At 34.1% G+C, this 24,859-nt stretch overlaps 1 protein-coding gene across 3 annotated transcripts in view; it reads left to right on the top strand.

The window, feature by feature from the left end:
- Positions 1–24,859, top strand: part of LOC145277978 (oxidative stress-induced growth inhibitor 1-like) — a 204,298-nt gene that overhangs the window by 169,986 nt on the left and 9,453 nt on the right. For all 3 annotated transcript variants that reach the window (XM_080130116.1, XM_080130117.1, XM_080130118.1), the window contains 3 exons: positions 6,860–6,993; positions 18,585–18,776; positions 20,490–20,584. In XM_080130116.1, the coding sequence (XP_079986242.1) occupies positions 6,860–6,993; positions 18,585–18,776; positions 20,490–20,584 (421 nt within the window). The remainder of the gene's footprint in view (positions 1–6,859; positions 6,994–18,584; positions 18,777–20,489; positions 20,585–24,859) is intronic.

The following is a 24,859-nucleotide window of genomic DNA, read 5'->3' as shown; positions in this document are numbered from 1 at the left end:
TAATTAACCCTGAAAAAGGTTAATATATAATAAAACAAAACAACCAAACTAAATACCAAGCATAAATATTTGAAGATACAAAGAACTTGAACATTTACCTAGCATGCATTACAAGAGTATGCTGTATTTTCTTGGACACCGGCAATATTACATACCTAATGTGCTTCAATAAGTCATATCTTTTTTATTTGTGGGTCAATTTTTAAAAGAATTACATTGATGGAAAGAGAATAGAATAAGCATTCCAATGATATTAATCTATTTTTCTTTTATGCGTTCAATATTTTTATGCTCCAAGTTAAAAATGAAAAAAAAAAAAAATGGTAAAAAATGACAATAACAAAAAGGAAAACTGTTTTTCAATATTTGAATATACAAAGAACTTGAACATTTATCAAGTGACTGGATTGGACATTAAACAACCCAAAAAGAGTTGATATGTCATAAAACAAAACAACCAAATTTATAATGCAGTGAAGACCGTAGTGTTCACCAGTGCATAAGTTTAGTGCTAGGTGGTTCCGATTTGGAACACCCTAGAATGTTCAATGACGTGGTATTGGTTGGTTCAACGATGAGGGGATTGATGTGAGACTCCTGCATTTCCTTCCTCAACACTGGCTTGCAGGTAAAGAACAAAAATAGAAAAAATAAAAAAAGAATTAAAAAAATAAAAATGTGCACAACTCAGTCTCCAGGGAATACACGTGTTGCAGGTCGCAATTCATAGGGGCTGGGTTGGCCAACCTATCTCTTGTTTGCTGTCTCCAGAAAGAAATTACTTTCAATTGGTATCATTCATTTGTGAGGTAGTCACAAATTCTGTACGCAACAAATAATTGACTCTAGATGTAATCTTTGATTTTTGTTTATAAAGATTAATTAAATAATTTCTGAATACAAGAAAAATGTTATTTTTTTTTTATTTTTTTTTTTTTCAACAAGTAACCTGCTTAGAAAGTAACTTAACAAAATCTTTTTTTTTTTTTTTTTTTTTTTTTTTTTTTTTTACAACAATGTCTCTTCTCTCTCCCTTTATCTGACAGTAAGTGAACAGAGTATAGCGTGGGGGGTTGACAGCCTCGACTGTCAACCTTTACTGTGATTTCCTGTTCTCGACTGGCGAAAAAATGCCTTCCGCATCCTTTTATTAAAAAGTAGCGGTGTGCGGTTTCAGGAGTCTGGGTTTCTCATCCGGCCAATCCATCTTCATTACGTCAAACTTTGAGATGCCCTCATTAGCTAATTGGCCAACTCACTTGTGCATATTAATTAGGTAATTAATTTTCCCAATGGGAATTAAATTTTCCATAAGTTTTCCCACACAGGTAAAAACTGAAAACCTTGATTCAAGGTTACATTCAAGACAAAACTTTACTATTCAACATCATGTAAAGGTTCCCATCACAAAACATTAAAATTATTATGGGACTCCTCATTTCTGAAGTTATTTTTTTCCTTTTGTATTTTACGTCTCCAATCAACAAATTGGGCTAGTAAGGCCACCAGCTGTTGCCCAGGATTGTTCATATGATAAAAGGCTTTAATTCAGTCTTAATTCACCTGTTGCTGATGTAATTTCGACCATCACAGGTGGTTGGGTCACAAATCAAACACTATGAATAAATATTTAAAGATATAAACAATTTGAAGCATAATTTTTTTTTTTTTTTTTTTACAAAATTTCTGGATTCTGCATCAAATAACCCTAAAAGGGGTTGATATGTCGTAAAACAAAACAATGAAACAAACTACTCAAGTTTCAACTTATTTTCTTCACAAAGGAAACAGAACATCTCCTTTCTATTCTGTTTAATCTAGAGCTTCAGTAACCTGTTTAAAAATTGAACAAATTTCCAGCAGTATTTTCTAAATGTCATAAGCATTTTTTCTCCTAAATCATTAAGCGGCACATTTGAACTCTAACTAAACAAATGAAAGAAAACGTGTCAACCAGCCACTTACCCCTGTTTTTTTTTTGTTTTGTTTTTTTTTATTATAATCGTTGATTATTATTACTTAATGACTGTTAACTTTATTCTATTGTTGAAGATATTTATTTCACTGCGAGGTATGTGACACTAGGGTCAAAAAGTGTGGTTAAAAAGTCAGCGCTCCAGAGAAGGAACATTATGACCCTGTCTGTGCAGTCCCATCAGCATTCCCTGGCAGAGGCGCCTCAGGTGATTAGCAATAAACTAACCCCCTTTCAAAAAGAAAAGGAAAAGGGAAGAGATCATTGCAGTAATCATTTAATCTCTGGAAATGGAAAAAATGCTTGCATAAGAATCTAGGCACAACCACTTGTCAGAGGCTCAATTTGTCACACAAATTTGTTAGTTACAGTGAAGTGTTATTAGTTGCAATGTAGATTTCTTACAGGCAAACTAAATTTGGCCATGGTTACCAGCACAAGTCCTAGCCATGGATTAATAAATATAGTGACAGTTTATACACATTAGTATTTGGATTTCTTGGACTGCTGTTATTCACACAACGTTTCTACCAATATAACCTCTGACCTTCTTCAAGTGTCTGCCCGCACCTGTGGATTAGTGTATAAAGTACTTAATAAAATTATTCAGTTGCAAGTTACACGCTTCTAGATGTTGAAGGTTCAATCCCCAGTGCAGGCAACACCCCAAATATAATTGCAAATTACTTAGGATTTCTACTCAGTCATGGCTGATCGAACGAGAGCATGTTACTCCTGTGAATTAAATAAAGGGGTCTGTTTGAAATTCCTTGCAGGTTACAGAGTTTAATAGAAAGATTCCCTAGTTCGACAAATTACACCTGAAGAAGGTCGGAGGTTATATCTACCGAAACATTGAAAATAACACTCAAGATGAGTGAATAATCCTAATTATACAAATTATAAATTCTCACCATAGAGTTGAATGTAGTAATCAAAAAAGTAAGCGCCCACATGTATGTGTGCCTTGTGTGGCTATACAACTTACCTTCTGAGAGAGAGTGAGATTAAAGATGGCAGCCGTGGCTTTATAAGGTGTGGTCTCATGGAATCACACTGCCCACCCCACACATGTGCAAATAAAATGCAGTCAGTTTGTTTAATAAAACACCTGTTGGCAGAGGTGCGGCTGGAAGTTGAGAGAGAAAATTGTGAGGAGGAGGTGGAGGAAATACAGTGACGAATTCTATCCGTGAACTTTTGTGGGTTTTTTTTTTGGGGGGGGGGGGTCTCTTAAAATACCAGTCCATTTAACTGCACTCACCTCAAAAGTTCAAAACATAATAGCTCATATACAATCTTACAAACTCGTTCACACACGCATGCAGACAAAAACAACACTTTCATATAGACCTTTTGAACTTTCTAACACTTTTCCTCTTAACCCTTTACTTTTGGTTTTTCTATTTAATTGCAAATAAAGCCAATGTATCGAGTGTATTTACATATATAATGGAATGGGAGTCTCGGTTCAGTCTCAAAAGACAATGGATACCCCCATAAGGGTAGCTATGAGTGTAATTATGAAAAAAGAGTCGTGCAATCCCCAACCACACATCTCCTGAATCAGCCCTTTTTGAGTCCAGTGGCAAGGAGAGGTTCAGGACAACTGAAAACAAAGCCGAGAGTACATACAGCATCTGGAATTCCCAAATAGTCACCATTTTAGTACTGACCAGGTTCAACGTTGCTTAACTTAAATGATTAGTTAACGGGAACTGGTGTGTCAATGTGATAATGCTGTATGTATTATATATGTAAATAAAGTCTATGTATTATATATATCCTTAATTAAATTATATATTCTTATATTAAAATATCTTTTTTTTTCAAAAGTAATACACAAATATTACAGAGTTTCATCAGATGTCCTACTGGCTTGGCAAACACAGAACCAGAGAAAACATGGAAGAAAATGATAAGGATTGATTTGAGAGGAAGATAAAGACCTGTCCAGAGATTGGTTAGTTTGGAAAGAAAATTTCTAAAAGCCATCCAACACATAACAGCATGTAAAATAAACAGTGAACTATTATTACTACTACTGATGATGATGATGATGACACTACCACCATCAACAACAACAACAGATACCAATATCCCCAGTTAAAAACAAAAAAAAAATTAATTTGAAAAGATGTAGACAATAACAAAAGAATATACAAAAATGATCGGGGGGGGGGGGTCTCTCTTTCTTACAATCCCTTTCTAACAGAAGCGATAATACTAGTCTCTCTCTACTCCATTATTTTCATGAAAGGGTCCTCCACTGAGTTGCGATCTTTGGTTCCGCCCATAAAAATATTCACAGCAAGAACTTGTCTTCTACGGCAATCAAAAAAGATATTCCTTTTTCCCTCCATGTCTGTAGATGTGGGAAGAATTTTCATTGAGTGAACTTTTTTACAGGAGCTTCTCACCTGTGAAACACATTATAGCAGGACTACTTCTCTGCTGATTACAACCTGGTCATCTTAACCAAAAACAACCCAAAAACAATCACAGTTCATACCATTCTAACCCTAAGCCTAACCCGGTCATCTTAAAATCCAGTGTCACCACCCCAAAAGTAATAACAGTTGGCTGCTGCTACCAGATTAGGCTGTCTGAAGATACCGATTTCCTAACCTAGAATGTAACAAACATTGATGTTATTTTGTTTTTTTTCCTTTCCCTTTGCAAAACTTGATCATGTTCTGCAAAAACAAAACAATTTCTTTCAAAAAACCAAACACCATGAAATTTAAGATCTTAAAGAACTTGATACATCCAAAACATTTACCAACATTACTGAATTTGGCATTAAATAATTCGAAAAGCATAACTGAACCAAACTTCATGAATAAACATTTAAAGATATAAAGAACTTGAAGCATAAAACCTTTTTTTTTTTTTTTTTTTTTCAAAATTACTGGATTTGGCATTAAATAACCGGTCCTGGATATGACCTTAAGCTATATTTGATGGTGAGGCCCCAGCTTGCAGGTTTTGGGGAGTGTGGAGTCACCTTTTAATTGCTATTGCTCCCAGGTCCACTCTGACTCGGAGTGGTAGTACCTGTTAGGGTCCCAACTATGGGTTAAATAGAAACCGACTTGGAAAAAAAAAAAATATATATATATATATATATTCTATTAAAAGATTTTTCTTCAAAATAACTGGATTCAACATTAAATAACCTGAAAAGGGTTGATATGCTGTAAAACAAAAACAACCAACCAACATTAAATGACCCAAAAATGGTTGATGTGCCATAAAACAAAGCAACCAAATCAGACACTATGAATAATATTCCATGATATTAAAGAACTTGAAGCATAAAACGTTTTTACAAAATCACCAGACTTGAGATAACTTGAAAAGGGTTAATATGCCGTAAAAAAAAAAAATCATACCATTGTTCAATATAGTACCTTCATAGTGTGGCAGAAAGTGCTGTTGATAAATGATTGTCACATTAACCTTTAACTTTGAGTGGCTCCTGACCTTGACGTGTGGTGACCCAATATTCCAGTAGTAAAAATAATTTAAAAAAAAAAAAAAAAAAAAAAAAAATCTATAAATTTTGTTATGGTAAACCCTCTCTCTTTTTTTTCTTTTTTTTCTTTAATTTTCCTATCAGTTTGTCCAAGGCATCCTATCAGATGCCAAACATTAACCTGCTAACTCATATATTCCAATCGAGAGATCTTTTTAATATTCTGACCGTCCCAATTGTTTGAATCTCTCTTGCACTTGGTTCACCAGGTATATTTGCCAGGTAGTTTTTTTAAATTCTTTTTTTATGAGTCTAGTTGCTCCTATACTTACTGAATTGATAGAGATCTTAAGAGCCACTTTCTTTTCATGTCGTACAGTATTTCGGTATGTTTTCATTCTCAGTTCTGTTTAACCTGACATCATTAGGGAAAATAACTTCGACCTAAGTGTCATCCTTCTTCTTTTTTTATGTCAGGTTTCATAGTTCCGTTTTCTAGACATGTAGCTGCAGCAATTGCATAGTCATTGTGGATGGTGTATGACTTATTTCTTACTGTTCTTTCTGTTATATGTCCTCAGGATTGGCTGCTGCATTTGATATTCAACATTTTTACAGGTCATTCAGTGGAGATATTTATACACTTCATTGTGTCGCGTCATATAGTAACCATTCCTTAGCTTCACCTTACAACTGAATGTCAGGTGACATATATATATGTGTGTATTTCCATGTGTTTATATTTTCATGTGTGTGTATTTTCATATGTGTATAATATATATATATATATATATGTGTTTATATTTTCATGTGTGTGTGTATTTTCATGTGTATATATATATATGTGTTTATATTTTCATGTGTGTGTGTGTGTGTGTATATATATATATATATATATATATATGTGTGTGTGTGCATTTTCATGTGTGTATGTATATGTGAGTATATTTTCGTGTGTGCATATACGACATATTCACGTTGACACACCGATTCCTGTCATACATAAAACCTTGGTATTTCGTTATCTTTTCCCTCTCGGCTCTGTTTAACCCAGAATCATTGGAGGACACTAACTTCTACTAAGGTTGCTTCTTTCTCCTTCTTGTACCATATCACCCTATTGTCATGATATGAACTGTTTCTGTAACCAGGCTAGACACAGTCTCTAGCAATTCATTACTTTTGCACTTTTTATGATAAATACACACTCTTGTTAATGGTACCTCCTAATGGTCTTATTTCTTTTCAGCCCTTTAAGCCCACAACAATTTTTCTTGGAGAGTTTAATTATTAAAAGATTAAAAAAAGTAAAAAATGTAATCCATGTCTATATCTCATGCCAAACGAAAACGTTGACAACCTCTGACGCAAATATTGATTATCATTTTAAATCTTTTCCTCTCTAGGCAACGGCCCCTCTGCGATTTGTTTGTCATTTCTTCTCTCCGGATTTCGCCCTTACTACAATGGAATGCCACACCCGGTGCCGTTCTTAGAAGAAAAATTAAACAATTTGAAAAATAAGTCCATTGTTGAAGCTGTAAGTAATGTGTCTTGTTTTTTTTTGTTTGTTTTTTTTTCATAGTAAACTTTTGCTTGTTTATAGTGTGTGTGTGTGTTTTTTTATGGAAATTGCTCCAGACAAGACATGAAGCAACTTTATGTAAGGAACAAAAAAAAAAAAACACTGCTTCAAGGTCAAAAACTAGCCAATAAGTTAGATGAATAGAACAGCAATCCTTCCTCCTTTGTCAGAAAAATTAATTATGGAATGTGAGGGTTAACCTCTTTGCAAGAAGGTAAATATTTCTATTAAGTGTTGAGGCAATTAATCAGAAATCGAAAAAATCAGAACTTTTTGGGGTGTCGGGATCGGAAAAATTTGTATCTATTTTCTGATACCAAAGCGATTCCTTTAATTATCTTTTTTTTATTTGATTTTATTTAAAACAAAATCTTCCGCAGCTGGTAGTAATTATAAAAAAATATTTATTGATTTTAAACCAATAATCAAACTAAAATCTATACATCACCCCCACAAGTGCATTTTCACGTTTGAGAAAATATCTGCAAACTTAAAATGTGTTTTTACGGTAATCGGAAAGTACAACTTTATAGTAAATATTTAGAGATTTATAAAGAATCGGAATATGTAAATGTATCGGAATCAGGGAAAAATATTGGAATCGTCCCATCACTAATATATATATATATATATATGTATTTAAATATACATATATATCATTTAAAAAATTTTGTACAAGTGATTTTGAAGAAAAGCCGAAATAAAATTTTAACCATCACCTCTGAATCAGATTTTTTTTTTTAATCACTCCAGTCAAGGCATTAAGCCACTTGATGTAAGGAGCTAAAAAGATACAACTTCAAAGTCAAAACCTAGGCAGTAATAAGTGTTAGGTAAATAGAACAGCAATCTTTCCTCCTTTGTCAAAAAAATCGTTTGTGAAATGTGAGAATTAAAGGACAAAAAAGGGAAGCAAGAATTCTTAGGCTGTTGGAAGTAAACACAAGGTCCACTTTCCACTTCCTTTTATTGCATTATGTGTGTTCCTTATTTTACATTGCAAACCTTTACGGCGGTTATTCTGAAAGTAAAGCTTCCTTTTTTTTCTTTTTTTTTTTTAATTTTTATTTTTACTCAAGAAGTTGAAGAGCTACAGAGACGAGGGTGGTACCATTATAATGCGCAATGTTTTGTGCTCCAAAATTTATTTTTCTACATACAGTAGAACCCCGGCATTAATCCATTTTGGGCTTGGGATCATTAGGTAAAATCGACGTATAACAGGGGCTAAGAAAAATTTTATATAGTACATATTAAAAGTTAGTACAGTATATAACACACATGTATACAATCAAATAACATTGTAAGGCGGGGAAGATACCATAACCAGGGTCTGGAAAAACATTGTATTCCACATCATAACCTGAAAAAAACATATCTTAGGGCCACCGATTCTACTGTAATCACCATAATTTTTAATGCACTTTTCCCCGTAATTCAATGACCCATCTCTGCTTCTGACTCATGCCCATGACAGGGGTTGTTTTCTTATTTAATTAGAGTTTACTTGTTGAAAAAAGTATCCTCATGCCAGGTTTTTCTGGCACATTCCTGTACAGAGATCATAGACACTCTAGGATAGTGTCTAGTAGGCATTCAAGTTCCCTCCAGTAGGCATTAATGGTCTCTAATGTGGTAAGAAAAAAAAATCTATTATTAAATGTCAGTGTAATCATAAAAGAAAAGGAAATTCATCTACTCTCTTTCTTTCTCCTTTTCTTTTTCTCTCTCTCTTTTTCTCACCTTCTGTTGCTACTTCCCCCTCACTATATAAAATACCTTCACACACACGCACTCTCTATCTATCTATCTATCTATCTCTCTCTCTCGTCTGATGAAATAAATAAAGTGCTAGTTGAAACTTTCTCACCTCCCTTCGCCCACACACAAGATAAGTGAACACAGCTTACATAACAAATTTTATACTCCACAATCTAATAGCCTAAAAGTACTAAACAGATAAACAAACAAACGTTTATTATATACTAGCAGGCACACCCAGCATTTTCCGGGAATAAATAAGAATCTCCTGTGTGCATCTACTCCCAGCCTAATCTTAATTTGAAAATTATAGAAATCGACATATATAAGTAAAACAAAACGCCATCTTTACTGTTTATGGATGTTGTCATGTATACATATATGATATTGTTGTAAAATATCATAATATAAAATTAATACACACACAGACACACACACACAAACAAAAGACCCTATCTCCAAGCTGATCCCTGGTTAACAAAAAAGATAGGACGTTAAACAAAAACGAAATGAAAATCAGAGCAAGGGAATGACTTTGCTAAACATCTCATTGAAACTGGAAACTATCTTTGAAAGAAAAGAACAAGAATTGAGTACACATTTGTCACTGCTTATGTGTCTCCCCCCGAGGGCAGACTATAACACGAGCCTGTTACTTGAGAGTTATGGATTCGACACATCAAATCTTTCTATCAGATTTCCGTCAGCTGTCTCAGATTTTAAGAATCACAGTTGGCGTCATCTGCAATTTGTTGGATATACATGGATCTAGGTCGTCCTATGCTTGTGCACCTGTACTGTGGAGTCCACAGCAATACATTTCTCACCAACTCTTGTTTGCTCCTGTGGCAGTGACAGGCAAATAGATGTTGCTCTCTGAAGGAAGTACATATGGCAGGTAGGTTGCCATAAAGTTGCTGCTTTGCGAGATGATCTTGCCAAAATATATTTAACACCGTAAACAAGGACAAACGCCACCACTGCTCTGAAGAACTGCCTTTTCTGTTTCAGTTAGTTATGAAGTCACGTTAAAGGAAAGCATAAAGCTGACATTCAAGAATCATGGATTCGATGCACTAAAAAATGGCATGAATTCATTATTTGTGAGTTGTGGATTTTCTGTTCACTAAGAAAAGAAAGAAAAAAGGCGAGATAAAGAAAAAGTAACAGATGGCGTTACGTCATTGTATTTCAAGTAAAATCCACGTGAATTATGTCCTCAGACATAATTCACGTGGATATACTGTCAGAAAGAAAAGAGTTGGTTACGGAGTTCTCTTTTTTCTTTGTTTAATCTCAATGTCTTTATTGTTTGGATTTTTTTTTTTTTTTTTTTTTTAAATATTCAGTTCAAATTTCTCGTAACTTTAAAAGTGGCGCACATACCGACTTGAATTTTCACAACCATAAGAACTTCCCATTTCAATGTTTTTGTCCTGCAGTTAAGAACTTTGAACGACTTTCATTTATTATTTTGTTCTTCTTTGTTACTTTGTTGATTTTATAAAAATAAAAACAAAACAAAAAGATGTATAAAATATATATTCCTTCGGATTCGTGTTCTTCCATTTGCCTTTGCCAAATACGTGCATGTTTTGTGTCAAGCTTCCAACTAACCTGCCATTAACACTTCCAGTTGCTATTCAAGGAATATTAGAACATTAGCTCATACACAGCTCGGTATCACTTGAAGATTTTCCTCAATAGGTTTTCATTTAATGGGGGACAGTTGGTTGGAGCAGCTTTGCTGGTAGACTCCTCCACTCACATATGTGCGGATTTCTGAATGAAAATGTAATAATATATTTATGTACCCTTTTCTCACCAACGGCATACTGCGAATGATGTCACCAGATTTGTCCACTCTGGGTCTCGTTTGGTTATTGGGACTGGGCTGTTTCTTCGATGAGGATCCTGATTGATGAGAGGATCTGGTCTGACAGGTTGCTACTCTCTTCATGTAGCTTTTGATAGTGTACGATCTGTTTCAGCCCTAGTCCTTCAAGTAGGTGGCACTAGAAAGTAGAGGTCATATCAAGCCAAAAGAAGAAAATAAGAAGTCGATAACTGGGGTAGTTATCTAAAAAAAAAAAAAAAAAGCAGGATAATTATTCACTGAAAGTTAAAAACTCTGATCATTCATAAGTTTCTGACTCAAGATGCAAATGCGCGGGGACTGGCGGCTCCTATTAGTAAAGTTGAGGTGGTCGACCCTATGTCTGAGGGGGGGGGGCTCTTCAGTGTTGATTCAGTGGCTTGGAACCGAGTGAGCCTTCAGTCAAGGTTTTTTTTCTCTCTGAATCGTGTGGGTTTCCCTGGTGGTTAGGCAGAGTATGTTTTTAATGGCTGTTGGTGTCATCCCAAATTATTATGGAAGAAAACAAATTTCCCCTTTATCAATTCACTAGCGAGGGGTACCCGGCGTTGCCCGGGTGTTTGGAGGTGTGTGTGGAAACTCCGGGGGGTGGGGGGTTAAAAAAAATATGAGGATCGAACCCGAACCGTTGAGGCAAAGTTGTAAATTAAAGTGTGAAAAAAAAAAACGTGCGACGTTAACCATTGCCCCACCGTGAGATGCTAACGGAAACATGTTTGAATTTATTTAATTACTTGGATTTGGTAGGTGCCCGTTTTAATGAGTTAATGAGGTCAAGTTTGACTGCGGAATAATATTTCATTTACTGCGGAACGCTTTTTTTTAAATTTTTATTTTCCCAAGATGTTATAGGAAAAAGACTAACCCACATGCGGCGAGCGACAAATGTTGAATATTTATCTTCTCGAAATTGAGCAAATTAAATAGACAGATGAGCTTCATTGTTAACTGTGAGATATTACGATTTATATTATTAGGGGGAGCGTCTTGTCTCGAAATGAAAGCTACCGTCTGATATGACGAAGTCGACATTGACCAAACGTTACTTAGTTCTCTAGAGACCACTGGCTTTCGGCTAGTAATTAGAGTCGAGTTTCGCTTTTTGTTTATATCGAAAACCGAATGTAACGCGTGCCGATGCGGGAAATGTGGAATAATTAACGTTTGAAAGTCAATAAAATTAAATAGACAGGCGGGCTCCGTGGTTAAGTGTGAGATATTACAATTTATAAATGATATAAAAAGTTTTAAAAAGTTGTTAGGCGAGCGACCGCTTCTCTGAAAAAAGCCTTTTGTAGACATACAGAAAAAGCGAACACACATACATACATACATTTTCGCTTTTATATATATAGATTATATCCAAAAATAATTGTGTGTGTATTCAATCACAACCATAACAACTCTTCTTAACAATGCTCTTTCTTTCCATTATCATCATTGTCATTATTGTTACATCCAACGACACTATCACATATATGTTATTTTTGTTGTTGTTGCAATAAATATGCCTGATATTGAATGGATGACAGCTTAATATTAACTGATCAAAACAATATTTGTGCATATATATACACATGTCAGTTAATTAGTTAGTTAATATGACATCTTTGATAGTTAATTATGAATTGAAAAAAAACATACCTTGTTTGTTTCAAATAAAATTCACACGGGAAGTCATATTGACGGTTGACAAAAAAATAAATTAATTAGCACGTAGCATGTTTTTAGTTTTAACACTAACACAGAGAGAACTGTCTGATTTATTTACATGATAAGACGAAGAGAGAAAAATACACATAAAACACTTGTTTATATACAAAGAGAAGATAACTCCAAATTACTTAAAAGCTTAAATGACATCTATAAATATAAAAGTGAAAATGTGTGTATGTATGTATGTATGTTCGGGGTTCAAGCCTACTTTCCTACTTTTTTTTTCTTTTACACCTCCAAACACCCGGCCAACATTTTTTTTAAACAGGGTTGTTTTGATTACCCCCCCCCCCAACACACACACTTACAAACACTCGGGCCACGCCGGGTACCCCAACCCCAGTTGTGTCATCATAAAACCTAGACAGGGAAAAACAACTCTTTACACAGGTAAAGGGAGACAACTGTTACAGTTTTCACAGCATTAAAACCCAACTAACATTGACAAATCTCCAATAACACATTTTGAAATATGTTTGATATTGATAGAATAACTAGCCCGGGTGCCGGTGTTGCTCGGGTGTTTGGAGGTGTGTGTTGAGCAAGGAAAAGAAATGTTGTAGTAGGCAGGCAGACTCGAACCTGTACTGCGAAGGAGGAAAAGAAAGTGAAAAAAACATGATGCATTAGCTGTTGCGCCCATCGCCAAACCGGAAGTGACAAGGTTCTTGATTAGCTTGGCGACCTCATGCACAGATATTTAACAAATTCCTAATGAACCGCCCTCTTAAGTAAACACTTCATTAAATCTCCACACTAACGTACTGTACTTGCAATAACCCTTATCCATGAGTGGCTTCCGGGCCTTGATAAGTGGTAACCACCATGTAAAAAAAAAAAAAAAAGACATAGCTTTGAATTAAAGCTAGACAATCGAAAAGGGGACGATGACTTTCAAAAATATCGGTGAAGAAAGCGACCTCTCACTGTAAAAAAGTGCCCTGTTGAGGGTGAAGGAATTAATGTTTTTGGCTAATTTTTCAATATTTCTCATCCGAAGGGTCAAGCTTTAAAAAGATACCAATCTCATGAAAATCTGTTGCCTCTGTCGAAAGTTTTTGCCAGACATACATACATACATTCATACAGACAGGTGAGATTTATATTATAGACTAGCGGGGTTACCCGGCGTTGCCCAGGTGTTTGTAGGTATGTGTCTTTGGGGGGGGGGGTAAAGCAGAACAAAAAGGAAACTTAACCCCGATTAAATATAAAAAAATGATAAACTTAAAAAAAATAAAACAAAAAAAATAGTGATTTTAAAAATAGAAAAAAATCTTCTGTAGATGTAAAAGAAAAAGAGGGGTGGGCGTTGGTAGCAGGTAGGCTCGAACCTGGAGCCTTGAGGCCAATAGGCTGATGCCAAACACATGCGCTATGGCGATGGAAGCAATATAAGACATTAAACATAGTGATTAAAAAGTGAACGAATTCAAACTGAGGTCAAACATCACGTTATTCCGCAGTTTTTAAGTGCGTGTTTAATGAGGTCAAATCCTTTTACTGCGGGATAGGTCTTTTGAGTTTGTTTACTCAACTTTGGTTTTGTTTCCCTAACGTGTTGGGGAAAATCAGCTCCCCCTTTATTAGAGGAGTGTCCAAATGAAAGCAATTGTCTGATATGACGGTGAAAACCGACATTGACCAAATGTCCATCGCTTTGCTGGGGAATCCATTAGATTTGAAGATTCTTTTTTTGGACCCTATACAACAGGGAGAGCCTAGTGGTAGAAGCACCAGCCCATTGATGAGCAGTTACTTCTGGAGAGGTTGTTAAGGGGGAGGTAAGCAGGGATGAATTACTAATTCAATCAAATATAGTGACTGGTTTATTTCACATCAAGCAAGTCATAAAATTTGATTTTCTTAAATAATAATAATAAAAATAAAGAACCACTTGATCAAATTACATGATTTTTGGGATATGTAATCTTTGTTCAACGATGGGTACGTACATCATAAAGACATCCACAATTTCTTTATGTAAAATTTCATTATAAGTGCAAATTTAAATAATCACCATAAAATTTAACAAAAAATTAAGTCATAAAAAGAATTAAATGATAATAATTTAACCAGAATATTAATAAAATAATAAATATAATATAGTTAAATGATAATTCAACCAAAATATTAATAAAATAATGAATTATATATAATATAATTAAATGAGAATAATTTAACCAAAATATTAATAAAATAATAGCATATTATATTAATAATATTTGATTTCATCCTCCTATTTTTAAGGGAGTCACCACTTATCAAGACTCGAAGGCTACTCGAGGATAAGAGTTAATGAATGTAATGTGATAGTGTAGTAACTGTTATTGTAGATTGGGTAGAATTTGGATTACAGTAGATCCTGGGGTATGGTAGCCCTAGTACGTTTTTTTGCAGGTTACGTTGTGGAATACGTTTTTCCAGCTCTTGGTTACAGTATTTGCCCTGCCTTACCGTGTTATTTATAATGTTATTTGATTATATACATGTGTATTATATACTGTTGTGTATTTTGTTACTAATTTTTAATTCCGTATCCTGGGGTTTTACTGTATTTAGAGGGACAGCTCAATAAGAACTTGTTTACATTGGACTTGCAGGCTACTATGTCATAGTTGGCCGAGAAGCAGGCCAATCGAACAATGTTTCATAGGCGTGCAGTTCTAGGAAAGAAGTTTTGTTCATGGAATCTGCATTTAGATTTAAGCACAGATAGAGAATGGAGGAAATTGTTGATAATGGTCGTAGCTAATCGAGTGTTTTTTCATGGAAGTTTGACGAGGGGGAACATGGATTGGAGCTCAGACAAGCAGGTCATGAAAATAACAGTAGAGCAGAGACGGGCTCGCAATGTTCTTTCTTTGGGAAAGAGGTTGCAGAGAAGAGAAAATGACATCATCTAAGTTTCGAAGTTGGTCTTGAACTCTATCACGACAAGATACGATGCTGCACTCCTATAATATGTCTCTCATTGAGCATTAAAGAAAGATAAATATGAACCATTTGTTTTCGCGATAATTGTGTAAAAAAAAAAAAAAAAAAAATGTTGAAAAAAAATAGGAATTTCTATGTAAAGTTAGATAAAGTAAAAATATAAAAAGAGGGGTGGTGGGTAAGTTAGAGATTAGTTTGATGCATTCAGGAAGTTGCATCATTCTTACCAAATTCCGTTCTCCTTGTTTTAATAAATGTATGTAGTAACACGGACATTGGCGCATCTTGTATTTGTATAGATTTTTCTATCTGACCTTTAAAGCTAAGCATTTTGTTTTTGTTTTATTTCATGAAAGGTTGAAAGAGGAGGAATTTTTCTGAAGTTTTTTTTTTTTTTATCTACTTTTGGTGACATTTGTTTCTGAATAAATTATTAAATCTATCAAAAGTGTTATCCGTTAATTGTTGAGAAAATATTGTCTGGTTTTGGACTTTTATTTTATTTTATTTTTTTCTAATTTTTAATCGGTTCTTTTTTATCTTTTTTTTTTTTTTTATTAAAAAAAAAGATAAAAAAGAACCGATTACATTTACATAACATTTGCTTTTTATCTTGATGCTCCCTGTCTTGTCACCAATCACTCAGGTGCCCCAGTTACAATGACTAATAGTATTCTTAGCAATCAAAAGTACTGGTGGGGGAGAGTTTTGTTGACCAAGATTAATGTGTGTATTTCTCCCTTACTTTAACCTTCTCTCTCTCCCCCTCTCACTAATATATATATATATATATATATATATATATATATATATTTAAATTGTGATTCAATGAATTTCCAAAAACTCTCATTGAAATGAAATGAAGTGGTTGAGTTTCATATCAAAGAATTTTTATTATTCTAAGCAAGACAAAGAATGCTTTAGAAAATTAATCTCCTTAACCTATAGGGTTTCGATGTCTACCATCTCATCAGAGGAGAGAAAATATTAGCAAATATTTATAAAGGTTGGTTGGTTGGTTGGTTGTTTTTGTTTTACGGCATATCAACCCTTTTCGGGTTATTTAATGCCGAATCCAAAGATTTTGAAGAAAAAATTTTTTTAATAGAATATATTTGTTGTTTTTACGTCGGTTTCTATTTAACCCATAGTTGGGACCCTAACAGGTACTACCACTCCGGGTCAGAGTGGACCTGGGAACAATGGTAATTAAAGGGTGGCTCCACACTCACCAAAGCCCACAAGCGGGGGCCCCACCACTGGATATAGTTTAAGGTCATATCCAGGACCCCCATTGAGGGACTTTTACCCTCTGCAGGGGGGCAGTTGGCGTATTCTAATGCCCCACCGACAGGGCCGACTTATAAAGGTATGCACCCTATTTGCTAAAGTCAGTGAGACATATATATATATATATATATATATATATATATATATAAAATCAGGAAATAAAATTAAATTTACAAGCCAAAAACTCCTGTAAATTTAAAGAGAATATAAACACTAATATTTATATAGTAATACCAACCAAATAAAAAAAAATTCAATACAACCAAAATAGGAAATAGAGCTTGTCATAAAAGAACACGATTAAAGACTGTAAATTATAATTTACAAGAATTTATTGTTCAACAGGATACTCAAAAAGAAATATTAAGACTTCCTTAATCCGCGGAGTTTCAAAAAATGTGTTCTTTTCATCAGAGGAAAGATTTTAGCAAATAATTATTATAGCAAAGTTATACATCTATAAGATTTGGCCTGCCACATCTGCATAATTCGGTACAACTATTATATACATAGAGAATATATACACACATGCACAACAGACCTGTTGAATGAATACTATAGATCACTAATTTTATATATATATATATATATATATATATATATATATATATATATATATACATATATAATTAGTGATCTATAGTAATAAATAGAAATATTGTACATTTAAAAGATAAGAATAGGTTAAAGTCTCTGGAGGTTCAACCCTCAGTGTTCAGTGTGGGCAATATAATCTCTATATAAATAAAATGAACTCATTTTTTCCCGTCTGATTTTGACATTAATAGGATTAAAAATCAAGATATTTCATGCAAATATAATATGCACAAACGGCAGAACAATATCTGAGGTGTGTTATAGGCTTATTATTTCTCAAATTCCTCGATAATCTTAGATTTCTATACTTTTTCTGCTGAGAAGTCACGGCCAAAATCGGTTAAGATCAATGGAAGTGGTAAAATATTTTCTCTCTAATAAATTCCTCCTCCCCCTGCCACCACTTAACACCGTTTGGGGATCGTTCACAAGGAACAGTTGAGAAGAGAACACCGGTTTGGCTTCGTAGTTCTTTCATGTGAAGTTATTTAAAATCACTAAACTAAGCTGCAGTGCTCTGTGGCGTAGTGGTTAGCGTGCTGGACAATTCACATTATATTTTCACGTTCGCGCCGACCTACCGTAGTCGTTTTTTTTTTTTTTGTTTTTTTTTTCCTAAACAACTGGAATGGACTTTTCTTGGTGGCCGAACTGTTAACGTTGCAGATGTTTTTTTTTTGTTTTTTTTCACACTTTATTTTCCTACTTTTACTCATGACTCCGGGTTTGATCCTTCCTACTTACTTACCATAACATTTTTTAAAACTCCCCCCCCCCGTCCCGGAAACAAACACTCGGGCAACGCCGGGTACCCCCGCTAGTTAAGAATACAATTGCAAATTACTTGGGACTTTTACTTGGTCATGGCTGACAGAACAAAAGCATGTTACCCTCGTAATGATTGTTTGAAATTCTGTGCGCATTCTTGAGCTAACAAAATACACCTGATGAAGGTCTGAGGTTATGTTGGCCGAAATGTTGTGTAAATAACACTCAAATAGTCGTGATAATCTAAATAATCCATCATTCTTATCACAAAAATCCAGAAAGTTGTTTTCCTTGTCTTGAAGATTTAAAGGAGAGTTATTGCCCTTGTATTGAGCCAGTTAACTTTGGTAACAAGATTCAGTGGATGTAGTCGCACAGCTATTACAATTAATTATATCCTTATTACAATGTAATTTTTGTTCAATTATGACTATATAATAAATAATTTGTTGATTCATACAGAAGCGTTTTCTTTCATCCAATTTATTCTTCATGTTACCACACACAAAGATTACATTATTTTAATCTTTACCTTTCATTTTCTCTCAATATAAAAAAAAAAGATAATCTACATTTATTTCTCTTATTTATTTCAATCTAGGATTTATATCATCTCGCTGAAGGTTTAGTCGGCCGTTCAACCAATCCAGTTGCAGTATTATTCGACCACTTACTCCACCCTGATGCTGATAGGGGTGCTCTGAATTCTTCTTTACTTTATTGGGTACGAGAAGAGCAACATGCGATTCCACACATTGTGCTTGGGAAGTGGGCACCTGGTGGTTCATGGCAGGTAAGGAATAAAATTTAATTTGAAGAATTCCTTCTCTTCATCCAACACTACAAAGTAATCGATAAAGTATGAACTAAAAAATTGTTATAATACAAGTGAAACACTGATTATGATGATACTAAGACAAAGCTTCTTTCCTATTAACAACTACAAAAAAAACATTCAACCACCTATTGCCATAACAAATAATGTCCTACGTCATCATTCAAACTCCTTAGCTTAACATTCACAGGCAACATGAATTGGAACAAATGCATTGAGGACATTGCCAAGGCTGCTGCAAAGAAAGTGGGAACACTTACCATGCTAGAAAATTACTCACACCAGATCCCCAATTCTCCAATGCATGGATGTGGCATAATCACGTTGACACACCGATTCCCGTCAGATCACCGAAGTTAAGCAACGTTGAGCCTGGTCATTACTAAAATGGGTGACCAATTTGGGAATTCCAGGCGCTGTATGTAGGAGGACGTCAACACCTCCCTGCAAGAGTTGCAAAAACCTAACGTCATCATCTCTTCTGACAGAGATATACGAGGGGCATGCAATAAGTAATGCCCCTGACCCACTTCCAGTTGTCTGATCTAGCTGACATTTTGCATGTGCAATGATTTATATCTCTACGGGTTATGTAGCAAATTACAGCTCTGAACTAATTGTGGTTTTTGTTTCACAGGTGTTTGAACTGAGTTAGATGTGAAATGGAGCCTGTTGAATGTCAAGCAGTGATCCGGTTTTTGTATTTGAAACCCTGAACCATTCGACGCTGTAGAAAAAAAAAACAGCATCGAATGGTTCAGGGTCGCCTGACCAAATCTCATTGACTGAAACAGATGGCTGTTTGTAGCAACCAAATGTAACTGTTTACCCTTGAATAAATAAATAATATTTTGCTCTTGTTATTGAGCACTATCTAACAATCTCATTGTATTCATTAGTCCCTACTTTTGAACATCTCAAACCTGAATTTATATATATATATGCAACCTATGTATATTAGAATCTTACCATATACTAATATCAAAAGAAAAATTATTAAACAAAAGACTAGATGTAATCCACGGGTGTTTGCACAGAACCAAATATTTAATTTCATGCACTAGAGCAGATAAGGGAAAAAAAATGCAAGGGAGGTAATCCTAGATAAAAGAAATGATACCACGAGAATGCATCAGGTAATATAATACGAATTCAAACACTAAGCAAAAAAAACAATATTAAAATAAACACGCATAAATATAGGAATAAAATTATATGATAATTGGAAAAAAACAAATAGGTAAAACAGGGAAAATTAAAACAAAAATAAATAATTAATAAAAATACGAAAGTATGGATTAAAACGGAAAACTATCTTTACATAACACCAAAAGATGGAGGAAGTGAGGAAGCATGGCTGTGGAAATCTTTTTACCTGAATACGATGTCCAGCATGTTAAAAATATACCATTTGTTGTAAAAATCTAATGGATAAATATCTGAAGAAGTTGGTGGGGACAGGATATTTTTACGGAAACATAAATCGTAAAATTGCCACTCATTAATGAAACAGCTGTAATGGAAAAATCCAGGAAATAAACAAAGGTTATAAAAAAGAAAATGTGAGTTTTTGAATTTTCAACAAAATTTTGCACTATATATATAAACCTTGAACATTCTTCAGTGATTTTATCTAATCTAATTTTTTTTTCTTTTAAAATCATCTCACAGCAAATGGATGGAAATTTACAGACGATAAGTATCAGTAATTGGATGGAATTACCTTCGTTACCTTTGAATGAGTGGCTTAAGTCCAAAAACGGAAAGTGAGTCATTCTTGCTTTGTTTATCTTTCTTTTAGAACTGTTACAATTTATGGTGATTATTCAATCAAAATTTATATCTCTTTTTTTTTTTTTTTTTTTTTTTTTTAGTATTTAAAAAAAAAATGTTTATTAGATTATTCAAAACCTAATCAATTTCAAAAATATAAATTGAATTTATGTGGAACCCATTTATCAAGTTTTTTTTTTCACTTTAGCAATTTGCTTCAAATGGTTGAACATTGTTGAAATACTGAGATCGAGTGCTTAAGAAATTTCTAAGATATTTTTTCATGTTTTTTTTTTTTTGCTTAACAATTGCTTTCAAAAGTTCATTATCAAAAGTGCATATTTATCTTCTACCGTATTTATTTGCAAGGTTCTCGTTAATGCTGTGGAATTGCTGAAACCTTGTAAGCCTGGAAGTGCTTATGATAATCATTGTTACGTGGTTAAATGTGTAATAAAATAAGAAATTGAGAACAACAGAGAGATAAATTTGCATAAAATCTTTCACTTACCCAGACACCAAAAAAAAAAAAGATTTAACAAGCGAAAACCAAAAGCAAGAAAAATATTTTTACTTAATCTGATAACAGTTAAAGCCTAGTGGCAGGGCGTGTAATATAGTCAGTTCTATATAAGCGTATGTATTGTGTGATTGTGACCTTACATGTGTGCATCAAAAGCGTTTGTGTGTGGGAAGCGTCTGTCTTGTATAATGTATAATACAAAAAAGCAGCTTATTAACATTAGTCTCGTACCACGCACAGTTAAAGAACATACCTCTCTCTGGTGTGTCGTCTTTTTTTTTTTTTTTTTATATTTATTTTCCTTCGAAGGAAAGCCAACAGCAACAGGTTTATATATTTGATTGTGTTGGGATGATTAATCGGAATCGGAAGTTTTTAGGGTACCAGAATCGGAAAATTCGTGCATATTTTCCAATGCTAAGAACGATTCCTTTAATTATCATTTTATATTTGATTTTGTTTAAAACAAAATCTTCCACTGCTAGTAGTAATAATAAAAATTTCCCCCACTCTTTATCTGTGCCTAAATCAAAACGTAGATTCCATGAACAAAGCTTCTTTCTTAGAACTGCACGCCTGTGGAACTCTGTTCCGTCTGCCTGCTTCCATCCTGACTACAACTTGGATGTCTTCAAGTCCAACGTAAACAAATTCCTGATGAACCGCCCCCTTAAGTAGACACTCTAAAATATCCACACTAATGTACTGTACTTACAATAACCCTTATCCATGAATGGCTTCCAGGCCTTGATAAGTGGTGACCACCTTGTAAAAAAAAAAATAATAATAAATATTTATTGATTCTAAACTACCAGTAAAACTTAAAATCTATAGATCACCCCTCCTCCTCCTCTCCCCGCAAGTGTGTTTGGGGAAATATATGAATATTTAACATGTGTTTTTTATGGTAATTAAGGAAAAATAACAACTTCAGTTAAAAATTTAGAGATTCATAAAGAATCAGAATCAGTAATTGTATCAGAATTGGGGGAAAATATTGGAATTGTCCCATCACTGTGGAGTTTGTTACAGTTACATTTTGCTACGGTTGCGTTCCTCCCAGCTTTCAAACGCGGAGACGATATCTTCTGTGTTAACTTGACCGCTCTCCCAAGCTAACTCTAAACTAAAAACTCTCTTCTAAACTATTTTTATTACGTCATTAATACACGTAGCATTAAGATCACCTGACGTCATCACTAAATCAACTTTATTGTTTATATTCCAACATTTCTAACATAACATTTTATCTTAAAAATACCTTCTTTTTTTTTTCTTGTCTGGATACATTTTTCTAACATTCTATTTTACAAGCATCAACAACGATCAATAATAAACGGTCAGGTTACTCTCCTTTTTCCACGCCAACAACAGAACACAAGATGAATGCGAGGATTAGGTCAGAGTACACTGAGTAGCATAATTATTCACATGAAGATAATCTCAAAATATTTAATTTAAGGTATCTTTGGTCATAGAAATATTTAAAAAAAAAAGGCGCATTTTCTTACAAAAAGGTTTTAAAAGGGGATTCTTTCGGCTGGATTTATAATCCTGGAATCTCACCAGAGCTGAGGTTGAATTCATCACATCGACTAAAAACTACCAAGTTAGCATGAAAACCTCTTTAATAGAAAGTGCCTTTTTAGTATTAGATCATTCTGGAACCCTTTCAATCTTTCTTGAAGGTTCTGGGACCTTCTAGATTTTTCAAAATCTTTTTATTTCTTATCCTCTGTTATTGTAGAGTTTTGTGAAAGAAAATCTTTCTGAAATGACAAATAAGACCTTGTACTATATTTAAGTTAAATTTAGCCCTCATAATATAAGTTATTGTATGTTATTGTTGACCCCACTATGTGACACACACACACACACACACACATCCCAGTGGCTGTTCACAATAAATTTAGTGAAATTCTGACCTCCGAAGGTTCTAAGTGTTTGATTCTTTAGGGGAATGGAGGTTGGTATGTATATACATATATATATATTTTTTATTTATTTTTTATTTTTTCAATTTGTCTTTACATAAGCAGTAATGTGCTCCTACACAGTCATGAGCATGTTTCGATCTTCTAGTATTTAGTAACTAGAGACCTCATCAGGCAACAACGCTTATTTTCAAAAGCCGAATTCTTAATCTAGATTAAGAACTGTGTAGCAACGCATTACTGCTTATGTAACGACAAACTGAAAGTGAAACTTGCTCTATTTCCATATTGAGCACTCTTGTATTAACCTTGTCATATTTCACTGATTACCTTACCTTTGAAAAATAGCAACCTCAAATTATATATTAATATTAATAAAATTACAAGATTGTGATACTGGACATGCTAATGTTTTAAGTCGTCCGACGAGGACTTGTGGTTTTAACTGCCTGAAACATTAGCATATCCAGTGTCATGACTTGTAATTTTGTTTATATTAATAAAAATATATCTTGCTCTTCTTTTATTGAGCACTCTTAATAATCTCGTTAAATTCATTAGTTATCACTCTTGAACACCTATAATTTGGTGTGTGTGTGTTTATATATATATATACAGTGATGATCATATTTATTGGCACGGTAAAATAAAAGTTAAATTTTGTCTAATAAATTCTAAAAAAGGGATTAAATTAAAGAAAATAACAAAGTATATTATGTATTTTTAACTGGCCTTTCCGATGCAGCAATCGGATTTTAGAAAAAATAAATAACAAAGGAACAACAAACATAATTGCAAAAAACCCTTGTTCAAAATTATTGGCACGGCTTTGTTTTTCTTTTAGTATCAGTATAATATCAATCAATTTCCGGTTTACGTGCTTTCTGAACTTTTTTATAGCCATATTATGCTTGTTTAACGCTAATTCAGTGAATAATTTTTTTCAGATAATTTTTAGATAGCGATTTATTTAAACTATTATAAGTGACTAAATTATAATTTTCAATCGCCATGGTTAAAACTAAGGAACACAGCGAAGACGTCAGGAAGCTTGTTGTAGCATGCCATACCAATGGGGAGGGCTATGATAAGATTTCAAAGAAGCTAAACCTTCCCAAATCCACTGTTAGAGCCATAATAAACAAGTTCAAATCGCAAGGCCACGTTATGAGTTTAGAGGGTAGAGGGAGAAAAAGGATTCTTTCCCCAAGAGATGAACGGAAAATTGTTCGACAAATAAAACAAAACCCAAGGATCTCTGTTGGGGAGATTGTTGATGAACAGAGCACCTCTGGAGTGAATGTATCTCGACATACAGTTGGTAGAGTTTTGAAGAGAGCTGGTTTAAAAGCATGTCGTCCGAGAAAGACTCCCTTATTGAAGCCTATGCACCTGAAAGCAAGGCTAGCCTTTGCAAAACGTCATATTGATAAAGATGTTGCATTCTGGAAACGTGTTCTATGGACTGACGAAACGAAAATAGAGTTATTTGGCCATAATAAAGTGTCTTATATTTACAGAAAATCTGGCGAAGCTTTCCTGCCTAAGAACACCATACCCACAGTGAAGCACGGTGGAGGCAGTTTGATGTTTTGGGGATCCTTTGCTGCCTCTGGACCAGGGCGACTTGTTAAGGTCACAGGTAGCATAAAAAAGGAAGATTATGTTAAAATATTGGATGAAAACCTGAAAGACTCTGCTAAAGAGCTCTCACTTGGTCGTCGTTGGTGGTTCATGCAAGATAATGACCCAAAGCATTCGGCTAAACTGACTAAGAAATGGCTTGAGGACAATCATATTAATGTTTTGGA

Source organism: Euprymna scolopes, chromosome 6 (genome assembly GCF_053919585.1).
Source record: "Euprymna scolopes isolate OS-2025 chromosome 6, ASM5391958v1, whole genome shotgun sequence".
Lineage (NCBI taxonomy): Eukaryota > Metazoa > Mollusca > Cephalopoda > Sepiida > Sepiolidae > Euprymna > Euprymna scolopes.
Note: the sequence above shows the minus strand (reverse complement) of the source record. Positions and strands in the feature narration are given on the sequence as shown.